The 13,450-nt window shown below is 44.0% G+C and overlaps 1 protein-coding gene across 5 annotated transcripts; it reads right to left on the bottom strand.

The window, feature by feature from the left end:
- Nucleotides 1-818: 818 nt before the first annotated feature.
- Nucleotides 819-12,309, bottom strand: LHX8 (LIM homeobox 8). 5 transcript variants are annotated; one of them, XM_005532769.2, is made up of 9 exons: nucleotides 12,171-12,309; nucleotides 11,526-11,687; nucleotides 11,159-11,317; nucleotides 8,317-8,438; nucleotides 6,671-6,891; nucleotides 6,076-6,179; nucleotides 3,337-3,432; nucleotides 2,116-2,299; nucleotides 819-1,423 (listed from the first exon to the last, which is right to left on the bottom strand). In XM_005532769.2, exons 2-9 carry the CDS (start codon nucleotides 11,604-11,606, stop codon nucleotides 1,347-1,349), a joined length of 1,044 nt encoding a protein of 347 aa, XP_005532826.1. In that variant the 5' UTR covers nucleotides 11,607-11,687; nucleotides 12,171-12,309; the 3' UTR covers nucleotides 819-1,346. The 5 variants fall into 5 exon arrangements, with proteins under 5 accessions (XP_005532826.1, XP_087916594.1, XP_087916592.1 ...); XM_088060468.1 differs by having other exon boundaries at nucleotides 12,277-12,298; XM_088060466.1 differs by lacking the exon at nucleotides 12,171-12,309 and adding an exon at nucleotides 12,096-12,135.
- Nucleotides 12,310-13,450: the final 1,141 nt, after the last annotated feature.

Raw genomic sequence — 13,450 nt, 5'->3', positions numbered from 1 at the left:
CCATTAAGGAATTTCACAGAATATTTTCTCCTCATAAAAACATTATCAGCTGTAGCAAAAACAATTTACTGAGTTCTAACCCTCACCGATAGTTGGGAGAGAAAAGAAAAGGGATAGGGACACACACACACCCTTCTGAAGTAGGGTTTCCTTCTGATGCAAATAAAGTTCAAATGAGCAAGGGAATCTAACTGTCTTAAATCATTGAAGGAAACTAGTCTTTGAAGACAAAAATTAGCTGAGTTTATAGTAACCTTTGTGCATCCAATTGGTGTATCAAAACATGCTCTACTAGTAAGTCTTAGAACAACAACAGCTCTAAACACAGTAGACTGTGGTACATTTGACTGAATTCCAGTCATTGTTCATATGCAGTTCGATATTGGTCAGTTAAAATGCCAAACTAGATTTTAGTTTTAAAAAGCAGACTTTTTAGGTATTGCCTCTTATTTATCATCCTACCTAATGAAAGCATGGAAATAAATGAAGTAAGAAAGATCCAAAATGTTAAAGCAGATGTGACTTCAGGTTCTTCCCACTTGCCAAGTCCTGTCCTTCACATCCCCAGTTTCCCTTCTCCTAGGTGTGCACCCTCAGGAGCAGCATTGCTTTGCATGTACCCACTTGTATAACACATATCTGGAGTGTTTCAAGACCCATCTAAGTCCATTAAATGATTTTTACTACCAATGGAAACAGGTGTGAGCCCTCCTGAAAGATTTCAGTGTGATATTCCTCAGTATACATACAAGGGACCATCTCTTAAAACTGAAGATTGAAGTTAAGCACTTGAAATGAGGACAGTTCAGCCATAAACAGACATTTTTGCTTGGCATGCTACAGCAGAAACTTTATTCAGGTATTTTTGAAAATATTTGCAACCAAAATTAATTTTTGTAAATTCACAGAAATAAGCTTTAACATATAGGCTGTATACAACTCAAATACAGGTAATACTTTCAGCAATAACTTACAGATACAAACTAATGATAAACTACAGTTTCACAAAGAATTGTAAACATTTTGCACAATTGTCAGTCCTTTCTTTTAGGCAAAGTGCTCTTTTGATGACAAATAAATTAACACACACATAACTAGAGCAGACTACTTCCAGACAATACAAAAAGATGTTTAATAAGGCTTGTAAACAATGTAATAGTTACTTATGCAGAATACATAAAAGTGTCTTGCAGGTTAAATAGACGTACATACCTGGGCAAAAATGATCTTGAAATGCTTTGGGTGTTAAATAAAAAGTTCACATTAATATCTTTCCAATTATATTTTCAATACACTATGACCTTAAGGTTACATCTTTAATAGTTTAGATCCCTGATGAAAAGGAATTAGGTGTGACTTAGTGGCAGTTGTGTCATTGAATGGGGTAGCAAAGGCTGAAGTCCAAGAGCTGTAGGTGAATGAGCTACAAAAACAGAAATATTTGCCAGTCAACTTCATTGAAAATAGCAAAAGATTATAAGTCAGTAAATTCCACTGGGTAATGACAGTTCACTGTCCCAAACCTGCAGCACGTTCTGTTTTTCCTAACCCAGCATTTGCACTTCCACCCACAGCCTACCTTAACGCCACTTCTCTGGAGGAAAACAAGCACAGGCCACACATGCAACTCAGCCTGGTTCTCCCAAAACCTTCACAGTCCCTCCTAACCACAAATAGGAGCCAAATTTGTTGGCTTGCTGGGTCAGAAGACAAACAAATACTGAAGTACTTTGGACCACCCGGCTCTCCCCTCCAGCCCACTGTGTGTTACTGTGAGGGAAGCTGAAGCTCTCTGAGAATTTGCTGGATTGAGCATACTCACAGTCCATGAGATAAAAGCGAGGGAGCAGGTGACAGTTTTATTAAAATTATGTATTACTAAAATATGTGAGGTAGATGTTTAAGTATTTAATTTCTTATTCTTGTTTTAATAGTCTAGAAGAAGCACAAATAGTACTATTGCAGTGAAGGGCTACTGCTTTCTTAATGAGGTGTAGATAGCAAGTACAGTATTAATATATCATCAGATTTCTTTAATCAGAACTTGGTAAACTGTTCTTGCTACAGCTGATAATGTTTTTGTGAGGAGAAAAATAGCAAAGCTGTTATACCTACCATCCATGTAGCTGTGCAGAGCAGTTAGCATAGTCCCATCCTGGGGTACATAGGCAGAGTACGCCATTTCTTCTAACATGGGTGGAGACAACCTGGAGGGCTGAACTGCTGTGACAGGAGCAGTAGATGAATGATTAGGACTAACATGTTTCTTATGACGTGCTCTGCAATTCTGAAACCACACCTGAAAAGGAGGGAAACGTACATCACGTGGCTAGAACGCATTCAATACTACCACAACAACAACCTTAGAGCTTATCTTAAGATGAGTTTACATAGTTAATTGGGCCTTTGACACAATGCTGACAGTCCAAATGGAGAAATATCCATTCTAAACCTACAAGTGTGGTCAGGTCAGGAATGTGTCTTCAGTACCAAGCAGCCCACCAAGGACAGGGACAGCCACAGTGAGGGGCTGGGCATCTCCCAGAGGTGGTGTCCCCCCAGGCCAAGCAACATCACCTGCAGCCCACCTCAGCACAGCCAAGACACAGGGTTCTCCCTACCTGGAGCTACTGACAGCAAAGCATACTTTTCATATGATACCCACTTGCCTTTTCACATGGAAAAGCACACAAGATTTATTTTTGTTTAAGAGTTATTGCAGGCAGATACCTCATTTATATAGAAACACTCTGTCAGTCTTCCAGACTATAATGAGCCAAGGCAACTCAAAATTTATTTTTATTTATATTAACATATAAATATATCATTTGTATTACATTTTAAAATCACATTTATATATAAAAATGTATAAAAATGCATCCGTATGTGTGCTGAGAGACATCTTCAAGAAAAGATCCCAAGTTTTTGTTTTAATTTTGGTTGGCATGGGTATATATTTTAACTCTGCTTTCTAGAACAAATGCCTAGATATTCATTTGCCCCTTACGTCATACCACAACATGCTTTCCAAAAGAGTGAAGGTCTTAAAAACAGACTACTACAGTCAGAAATACATACTTGGCCAATTTCTGTGCTATTTATGCTGAGAAGTTTCTTCCTAGAAAACTTAATCCTCTACGCAAAGTGCAAGAGGAATACAGCAAGTTTTCCAAATTGTGATGCTTGTTCTAGACCTATTCCTGACTAAATGTGTTGTCTGAAGTTAAAACAGATTAAGATCTTTTTCCATGTTAGAATAAGCTCAGAGAAAATTGTGACTGAGCATTTCCAATGGATGAGTACCAGACTGCGAGTCAAGTAACTTCTTGCTGTTACCTGTATAACACGCCTGCTCAAGCCTGTTCTTTCTGCCAGTTTCTGAAGTGTTTGTGCATCTGGATTGTTGTCCTGAGCAAATTGTGCTTGCATAACCTGAAAAGGTAAGATATGAGATTGCAGGAGCGTTTGTGTTGAAAGCCATAATTGACAGTCTTCTCAGACAATGGTACTACTCCTTGCCTGTGTTCAGGAAATCAGGGTTTTTTTGTGATCACTAGTCCCTAGAAAGTACCCAATAAATTTAAAATAAATAAATAAAATTTACATTTTAAAAAATTAATAAATTGTTATTAAATTATATTTTATTGAATATATAATATGAATATAATGTTAGAAACATAGTATATATTATTGAATTATCTATTTAAATTATTATTAAAATATAATTTATTAAATAAAAATAAATAAAAATTTTACAAAAAAAAAATCTCACACAGCCAAAGTACAAGTCCTAGTTGTGACGTTTTCCAGAACTAAAAGAAATGCATTCTGCTTGGCAGTAAAAATTGGAAGAGGTCCTCTGTAAAATTGCATTAGAAGAACTGTAGGAGAAAATTCACTGCAAAGCAACTCAAATATACCCAATAAACACATATAGCAGCAGACCACAGCATAAAAATAAGACATGAGCCATGATCCACCACTCTGAACTAGTCAATCGCTATCTGCACCCAATGTTATGTGGAGTAATTGACCTTCTTTTCATCTCCATGGAAGATGCTGGAAGACTCTGTGTTTCCTTTGTCTTTCACCACCCCAAGAAACAGAGGCTCCACCTTGGCTGACCTGACCTTTTTGATGGTTTGGTTACAAGTCAGCACTTGTCTTAAGGATATAAATTACACTCTTTTTGAGGAAGTAAATGTCAATTTGGCCTGCATCCTGAGGACTTCCACTGGCTTTGAGGATTTTCCCCGTTTATGAAAGTAGTGCTTTGTGGATTTCTGCAGGGTATGTTCAGCAATTTCAAAGCATTATTTCCTTTTTTTTTGGATTTTTGACTCAAACTTTGCCTGGCTTCATCTTTGAAGATTCAGACTACTACTTTCCACATTCAGAAACTATTTACTTTTGTAATTTTTCATAGAATCACAGACTGGTTTGGGTTGAAAGGGACCTTAAAAGCTTATCTTGTTCCAACCCTATGCCATGGGCAGGGACACCTCCCACTGTCCCAGGCTGCTCCAAACCCATCCAGCCTGGCCTGGGACACTGCCAGGGATCCAGGGGCAGCCCCAGCTGCTCTGGGCACCTGTGCCAGGGCCTCAGCAGCTTCCAAGGGAAGAATGTCTTCCCAATGTCACATCTCTCCCTGCCCGCTGTCAGTGGAAAGCCATTCACCCTTGCCCTGTCACTCCAGGCCCTTGTCCAAACTTGCCTCTCCAGCTCTCTTAGAGCCCCTTTAGGTCCTGGAAGGTGCTACAGAACAAAACAATCAAAAAAGCATGGACATTCATTTGTACAAGTACTTTGTGTGGTAATTGTGTGCTGCCTCTCTGACGGTGTACTTATCCCTACAATGTTTCTCTTGTTGGAAGTAAAGTCTTATATGGGCAGCCTGGAGGACAGGTACTGAGGTGCAACAAGCAGATAGGAAATATCAGTAAATAACAAGATGCTACAAGACCTCAAACACGGGCTAAAGTATGTCACAATCTACTTTAAAATGTTACAATCTAAATAGAAAAAAAAAAATAATTATGTGGACGTTTCAATGACAGCATCTGGGAAGAAGCCCTGAATACAGTTCCCATCCTAATGGCTGATCCTATCTCCCTTTCAGCTTCTGCTGGGGAAAAGTTCCCTTTTGCTGAAGCTCAAGCTCAATGTCCAGAGCCCTTGCCCTGTGCAGCTGGTTGGATTATTTCTTACATGATTGTTTTGCGTTAACACCACCTCCAGTCATGACTATAATAGGAACCCAAGCTTTAAACAACCCTATGTCCTTTTATATAGCACTGCTTTAACACCTCACATGTTATTACACCTCAAGATGAGTTTCTCAACTGCTTTCATTATGAATAAGAGGACAGACCAGCAAAACAGAACTCACTCTGTGACCAGAAATTCAAAGACCTGTTAAACTGAAGGCAAGGATGTACAGCCAGGATTAAGGAGAAAGTCACAGCTTCCTTCTCACTAGAGGTTAAAACTTCTAAATCTTGTCTCACTATCCCCTTTCATTGGAAACTGGCCTATCTTAGTCTTAGTGTTTTTCCCTAGAAAGCTAATTTAAGTGGAGTGGTTATCTAGAATTTGAAATAGCTCTGGACTGTCTCAGGAGTTAACTCTTGTCAAGGCAATAAAAAGACAAGAAGTCTGGAAAGCAGAGGAGATGCAGGCATTACAACTTCCAACCTATTAATGTCTTGAAGTCACATACAGTACCCATCTTTGGTACAACTTTCCACATTACATAATCTAAAAACTATTTTGTCTTTATTATGCCTGGTGATGTAAATGGCTGATTAAATAGATTTCATCAAGCAATCAGAATAGAACCATGTTTGTTTTTTTTTCTCCACTCTTCAGAATTACGATCTGCCCCCAGGGAAATAAAGAGCTTGAAGAGTTTCATGTTAAACTTCCAGAAACATGCTGTGTCTTGATAGTTTATTAAGTAGTTTAAAAGTATTCAAGCTCTTCTTTCCCCCTGTATGCATGAAACCTCCTATCAGTTCAGTGCCCACATCTGGAATAAACCTGAGTTACACAAGTTTTTAGCACTGTCTCTACCTGGAGTTGATCAGCTGTGAAGCTGGTCCGAGCTCTTTTTGCTGGTTTTGGATGATTAACATCTTGTTCTGTTAGTAATGCTCCTTCCACACTAATTCCATTACCTGAAACATTAAAAAGAAAACAATACTGCCTTCTAAACATTCACATTGATGTTTTAAAGTCAGACCGTTCTACAACAATAACCAACAACAGCTGGTCAACTGAATTTCAGCATAAAAAAAACATTCTATTCAAAGTTAAATTGATCTAGCACCATAACACATTATGCCCTAAGCAACTTCCTTGCAAGTGAGGGAAGAAATAAATCTAATATGATATTTTATCAACGGGATATGCTGTTACTTTCTTTTCCTTAGGATACAACACAAGTTCTACAGACTGAAAAAAAACCCCACAAAACAAAACAACAAAAACAAACCAAACGAAATCCCCCAAATGTGAAATAACTTACCATTTTTTTGGTTCAAGAACCTGTGCTGCCAGTCTTAGTAAAACCAGTCAATTATCTCTCTGTATGGAAAATGAAGTAAACCCCAACAATTTAATTAAATCTGAACCACAAACATAGTTCTTAGGACAAGCAGTGTGTTACCATTTTCAACTTCTCTTTTCAGATTGTCCAACATGCAGTCGTAATGTACTCTGCAAAGGACTTTCTCCTCAACCAAGGCGAACTCCTCTCCAGTTGAGAGCTGTCTCTTGCAGGAGAAGCACGCGAAGCACGCCAGGTGATACACGTTGCCCTTAGCCCGCCGGACCCAGTCGGTGGAGTGGATGTGCCTCCCGCAGCGGGAGCAGCGAGTGCCGTACCGCCTGCAACGAGAAGGGCAACGGGGGCTCAGACACCGCCTCGGCCAAAGCCGGGGTCCCGCAGGGTTAGAGGAGACGGGGTTGCACAGCTGAAACCCACGCTATGGCTGCGTTGGCACCGCAAAAAAAAAAAAAGAAATCAGCAAATTTCCATGTGATAGCTTGAGGCAAGACACTACTGAAGTACAGAGGTTAGTACTTTCAGAAGGCAAAGAGCAAAACGGGCATCTTAACTGCTACACGAATTCACAGCTCGTCATCCTTTTGTAAAGAACATTACTCTTAAAAGCTTCAAGATGGAAACGGCAGACTGTTCAAAGTTCTTCCAATTTTTCAAATGTATTTGATATTACCCTAGCGGTAGTGTAAGCTAATATTTAGTTACATTACCCCTTTACTAAACTTTCAGCATCTTCAGGAGAAGGGGGTAAACCTGTACTTTTACAGTTATTTCCTCAATTCGCATCACATTATGATTTTTAAATAAACTAAAAAATTTGCATTTACATTATTACATTGGAAAATTTCTCTTTGAAGAGGAAACTAGCCACCAAATTATGCTGATTATTTAGATCAGAATTTGAACATCTTTGCCAACCAAATTTTTTTTCAAGCCACACAAAATTTAGTTTTTCAGAAGATTACAGCACTCAGCTTGCCCCCTCCCACTTTGTGTCAAACTTGACTTGCTGGATGCGATCTATTCACTGCACAGCTGAGAATCCCAGAAGTAGTTTGGTCTAGCAATCAAACTAGAGAAGTACTAGCAATCGCATCAAAATTAACAGCAACCATTTTTTGCTGCTTTCTGGATCAAACACTTTGCATCCTGAATACTACATCACCAACACAAATAATATTCTTTCTTGCAAGATTAGCCTATAATTTTGAAAGAATCACATTCTAAATCAAACTGATCACAGAAAGGTATGACTGATGAAAGATTCTTTTAAATATCATGGGATTTATTCTGGGTTGATTTTGCAGCTCCTTGTGGTGCCTTAAGCTGGACGCCAGTGAAACACTACTCCAAACAGATAATCTCAATTTTACATTGCATTCTCAGCCAGCATTACCCAAAGATTATTCTTTGCACATACAATGGCTTTACAACCATACAACATACAACCATAAGGCAGGGACTCCAACTTTTTTCCCCCTTGGTGCATACAAAAGTAAGTGTATGGTATAAATACAGCAGCTATGCATGACAGGGGAAGGGCAGAAGGGAGACTTAGCAGGTCTCATTACACAGATTTAGGGTCCCCCCAAATCCCTCCTCAAGAAAAATCAGAGTTTAAACTGCTGAAAATAAACCTAACAAGTGAAAAAGAAAGAGCCTCTAGTGAATTTCAGATGTGGCTGAAGTGAAAAGTAACAAGCAAGTATAACAAGTTATCTGATAAATTATATTCCTGGATGATATACCTGAAATAATCAAGTTTGCAGAAGATATCTTTGTCTTTGATGTAGCAGCTGGTGTGCCTTCCCAGGGACGTTCTGCAAACGCTACATGAGAGGCAGCGCACATGCCAGCAGAGGTCATTTACCTGCCAAAACCCAACAGAAAAATATCCCTCAATACTTTTACTACCAATATTGCATTTTATATTTTACAAACCCTGATTTTTCCAGAAATGGTCGAAAGTTTTAAGCATCATAATTCACAGAAAAATTATCTTGAATGCAGAACCTTTTCCTTATAGAACTGCATGTATATTGAAGGTTAACTAATTTGATTCAGGTCTTCAGAATAAGCTTTCATGGGTTTGTAATTAAAAGCAGTAGAAGAGGAAGAAACAGATACAAGTTCTATGCAGATATTTTGTGCCCAGTTTGGTTCCCATAGCATTAGAGTAAGAGAGCAAATTTTGGCCTTATGTGACCTTGGCAAGGCAACTAACTTACACACATCTCTTTCCTAGTCTGCATAAATTCCTGCCTAACCGAAAGCAAACACGACAAAGTTATTTAAAATTTTAAAACGTGAGTATTGAAGGAAAAAAAAAATAAGTCTGTCAAATAGAAACCCACCATGAACCACTCCTCCATTTGCTACGTTTGGTGAATGGTATCTGAGTTTCAAAACAGCATCAGGTGTTTTAATAGCAAATTCAATATTTCTTTAATATGTCCATAGCAAAACTAAACATACTCATTGAATGCAGTAGAAATCAGCATTTTGAAAACTCACATATAATTTTGGGGCATATAAAATAAATAAAATGAAAGCAATTATTTTAATTTCTGCTTTCCTATCAAAAGAACTCCTAATAGACATTGTGTATCACCTCAATAAATCATTTGACAACCCAAGACTCCCAATGACCACAAAAATTAAGTAACAACCCTCTGGATAATCCCATACTGTACAGGAGGAATTCTGATAACCAAACAATGATTAAATTTAGAATTTTTTTTTTTCCCCACTGAGCCAATTTCTCATCTCATACCAAACAGTCCATATATTACCTATGAGAAAGCTGATTTGAGGCAATTCAGGATATGCCTTTCATCAGAGCATGACCAGACAAACCACAGAGAAGGTAAAGCATGGACTTCAACACTCATGCTGGGGTCACTTGTTTCAGTCATTCTCCAGGCTGTAATATTGCAGTTTGCACAATGCTTTTCTAACCCTTATCCTTGTTGGCAGCCACCTTCCTATGCTGACAAGTAACACCACAATATATGAAACTGTTGATGATAACAGTTGATAGCTGTCACTAAACTTACCCTCCTCCCAACCATCTCTTAGAAAGGCTGCAGAGCAGAGGGGCAGCTCTGAGCCAGACTGAGCCTGCCCCGCAACCAGTCCTGCCGTGCCAGGGCTCCCTGGGCCTCCCCAGGTCCGCAGCAAGCTCCGGCACGCAGCTCTGCACAACGTGAGCTGACATCCCAGCCACTCAGAGCCCACTGTGTGATCTTCAGAGATCAACGCACTTCCAAAGAGCAGGACACCAGCAGCTTGCCTAGTTGTCCCATTTGATGTCACTTGTCGGTGATCCTCCTTGTCAATTCATGGGGCTGAATGTGGAAGGTGTGCTGCTGCTGGACAATAGCATACCAGCATCGATTCTTCTCTGCCTACACAAGAAGCAGTAACAGCTAACTTAAACTCAAGGCTAAATAATTTATAAGTATTTTGCTCCAAGTTCCGTTATGCTGGTGTTTCAGACAGGAGACAGCAGTGATCAGTAAACTATAAATGAGCTGCCAAAACACCACGGGAGTTCACAGAACCAAAACGGACTTCAAGTCAGTTCTGTTCTTTGTTCACCCGCCCATTCTGTGCCAGCCCAGGCTACTGCAAGGGGGATGGCGTCACCCGAACCAGGGATGTGTGGCAGTTCCCGCAACAACCCCATTTTAACTGAACACTAGCCCCCTCAGACATTTTCCTTGGACCTCCACACCTCAACAAGGCCTAAGTGGATGGTTTAATAACACCACAGATATGCTTCCAGAGGTGTCACCCACTATCCCTTTGCAAGCATACAGTAACTTCGTTTAAAGCTGATGGAATCGACCGACTTCTGCCATGATAGCTACTCTCACTTTTGAAAGGAAAAACGGCAAAAATCTGACCCAGAGTGATTTTAACGGCTATAATACAAAAGACAAATAAACTCCCCCCTTGTCGTCTCCCCTGCAGTAACACTTCATGTTTAAAGCCACTGAGTCTTGTTTGTTTAGTTTTTAAATTATTTTACTCGGTCCTGATTGCAAAGACAAGAAAATTGCCCTGCACACAACTCAATATTCCTTCAAATATATTAGTTGACTACCTTTTGCAGGAATAACTTATTTCCACATTCTTCGATAGACACTTTTGGCTTTGAGACTCACGACATTTTCCCAAACCTATTTCAGAATAATGCGGGTCGCGCCGCCGTCACTGACCAAGAGCGCGCGGCAGTCACGGCGGTCGGGACCGCCCGCTCCCGTTCCCTTCCCCGCTTCTCCCAGCGGCTCAGGAACACTCAGCCCAGCACAAGTAGCGTCACCCGAAACACCGACAGCATCTAGGTTTCCCTCTCTGGCCCGAACACGGCGACCACGCTGGGATTCTGCACTCCCGTGTCCGCGGCAGCTCCTCGCCGTCCGGGAAGGGGAGGGTTGTACCCTCGGATCCCACCGGGCCCTGTTTCCCGAGGCTCTCCGGGCACTGCCGGCGGCCCGGGTAGACTCTCCCTCAGTGGGCCGCCTTCCGGCATCAGCGGTGGGAAAAGTCTCCAGACGAAGGGGTCTCCCGGTCGGGCGCCCTTACCTTGAGCAGGTACTTGTCCACAATCTCCAGGCCGCAGCTACTGCACACGCATTTGCCGGGGGCGCAGCCCGAGCCTGAGGCCATGGACCGCGGCGATGAGGAGGGCGACAGGGCAGCGGAGGAAGAGCAGGAGTCCTCGTCAGCTGCTGCGGGGCTGGCCTGCGGGAGCGCGGGGAGACCGCGATCAGCGCCCGGCCACGCCCAGGAACCCCGCGCCGACCCGGTCTGGCCCACCGGTACCTGCGTACCCCGCCGGGACCCGCGGACCCCGCGGCCTCCGCCAGGGTCCCGGGGGGAGCGCCACCGCGGCCGCCGGACCAGCCGAGCTGCGCCAGGGCCCGAGCCGAGCCGCCCCCAGCCCGCGCACCTTCTCCGCCGAGCCGCCGAGCGCGGGCAGGTCCTTGTCCTCCAGCCTGCAGACGAACATCGGGTCACTCTTCCAATACATGGCCCTATCCTACCACATACCAGCTCCCGGCGGGCGGCGAGCCGGCTCCGGGGACCCCGCGCCGGTCTCTGCTCTCAGCGCCTGCAAGAAAAAAGTTTTGTTTTCAAGTGGGTGGACCTGCCCCGCTGGCCTCACCTCCTGCACAGAACCCGCCTTCCAGCGCGGCGGGGCCGTTATCTCCATTAGCGAGCCCGTGCGGTTTTAGTGAGGGGAGGAGGCACAGAACACCCCCCCCCCCACACACACACATCATCAACAACAACAAAAAAACAGCAAAGCACCCCCCTCCCGCCCCCGAGAGAGCCCCCTCACTTGTCTTTATCTTCTGCCACAGCTTCCCCCCCCCACCCTGTCTAAGCACACGTTCCTGTTACATCTCCCTATGAGCGAAGGAAACAAACACGAAGGAAAGCTAAAGTCCGTGTGACAGGAGCGATTTTCCCACACTCCTGAATCCTAAAGCCCAAGCGAATCCCGTAGCTCATACACCTCTTTCTCTCTCTCTCTCCTTCACCTCCGAAACCCCGTAATAAAACCTTTCTCATTTAGCTAAAATAGAAGGACCTGAGCTGCGGAAGCGTTCCTCCTGCTCTGAGCGCCCACAGGTGCTGCTGATTAACCCAGGTGGCACCGCGAACACAGGGTGCGGAGGATGGCTGGCCCTCACTACCTGCAGAACCAGCCTTCGTCTCTTCGCGTAAAGGCTGTGGGTTACGGGCACCCCTTCTCCACTATCACAAATCTTGTCGGCAGAGTTCCCTCACACACTGGTGGTGCTCTCGAGACATTAGAGGAGAATAAAACAGTAGCTTGTCCTTCGCAGGTGAGGTAAATAACCGGATATCTGCTTCTAGGCACACGTTTAACCAGCCAGCTGCTTTTAATTAAACTTGTCGTTTAGTTTCCATCTTTCCACTCACCTCTGTGGTTCAGCCTCGCCTCACCATGGATGCAGGACGTGTTGTTGAGCCTCGGTAAAGCGATCTGACAGAATTGTCCCTAAGTTTATAAACATGCTAGATTTGATAAAAGGGAATTCTGCGTTTGAGGAGATGTGTGAAAGGAGAAACCCCCTATTGTTCTCTCTCTAAAAAAGATGATCGTTGTTTCAAATTCCGGGACCCGATCTTGCGGAACCGTAACTCGGCTGCGCTGAACACCGGTAAGCCGAGACGTCCCTTCAATTACTCGTTTGTCCAGCGTTTTTAACCGATCTAACCGTGGACCGAATCTCGCTGACATCCAGTCTCGATGACCCTAACACCGCTGCCTCAGCGAGGCAAGCGGAGCTTTGGGGTTTGTGATGGCCGTGACGTGGCTCGGCGCAGCGAGACCGACGCCTGGCCAGGAGCCCCGAGCGGCGACAGGGAACACGGACAACACCGGCCCCTAAGGAGCCCCGGCCCAGCTCCGGCCAACACCTATGCTGGCCCGGAGCCGGCTTTCTGGCGTCTCCCCCGAGAGTCCGGCGTGTGCTTGCTCAACTTCCGACCCGAATGTGGCCCCCGACCCGGCCCGAGCACCCGCCCCGCAGGCGACGGGCTGCGGCCCCACGGAGCGTCACCTCGCCGCCGCGCTCTGGGGCCCCCCGCAGCAGGATTCCCCCTTGGGCTCCGCTCCCGGGCCGCAGCGGTGAAGGTCCGGGCGCCAGCGGCCGAGTGGTCGGGCGGCCCCGCGGGTCGCGGCGGGGCGGAGAGGAGCGTTCTGCTCGGACAGGACCAGCGCGGATCCTGCCGAGCCCCCATCCTGCCCCCCCACGCGGATCTCCCCATCCGTGTCTCTGACTGACAGAGACACGACAGAACTACTGTCGTCTGTCGCGGCTAACACGACAGAAAATGAGC

The sequence above is a fragment of the Pseudopodoces humilis genome, chromosome 10, assembly GCF_049639895.1.
Source record: "Pseudopodoces humilis isolate 2021_Gansu_Grassland_sample_001 chromosome 10, ASM4963989v1, whole genome shotgun sequence".
Taxonomy (NCBI): Eukaryota; Metazoa; Chordata; class Aves; order Passeriformes; family Paridae; genus Pseudopodoces; species Pseudopodoces humilis.
This window is presented reverse-complemented; position numbering and strand designations above follow the sequence as displayed.

What these genes read in the sequence shown, in the direction of transcription:
- LHX8 (XM_005532769.2), bottom strand. Translation starts at nt 11,606, where the DNA reads ATGTATTGGAAGAGTGACCCGATGTTCGTCTGCAGGCTGGAGGACAAG. An exon ending in GAAAAGAGAAGTTGAAAATG is followed by an intron (nt 6,180 to 6,670) that starts GTAACACACTGC and finishes TTAATGTTTCAG; the next exon opens with GTAATGGAATTAGTGTGGAA. An exon ending in TGAGCAGGCGTGTTATACAG is followed by an intron (nt 2,300 to 3,336) that starts GTAACAGCAAGA and finishes CCTCCTTTTCAG; the next exon opens with GTGTGGTTTCAGAATTGCAG.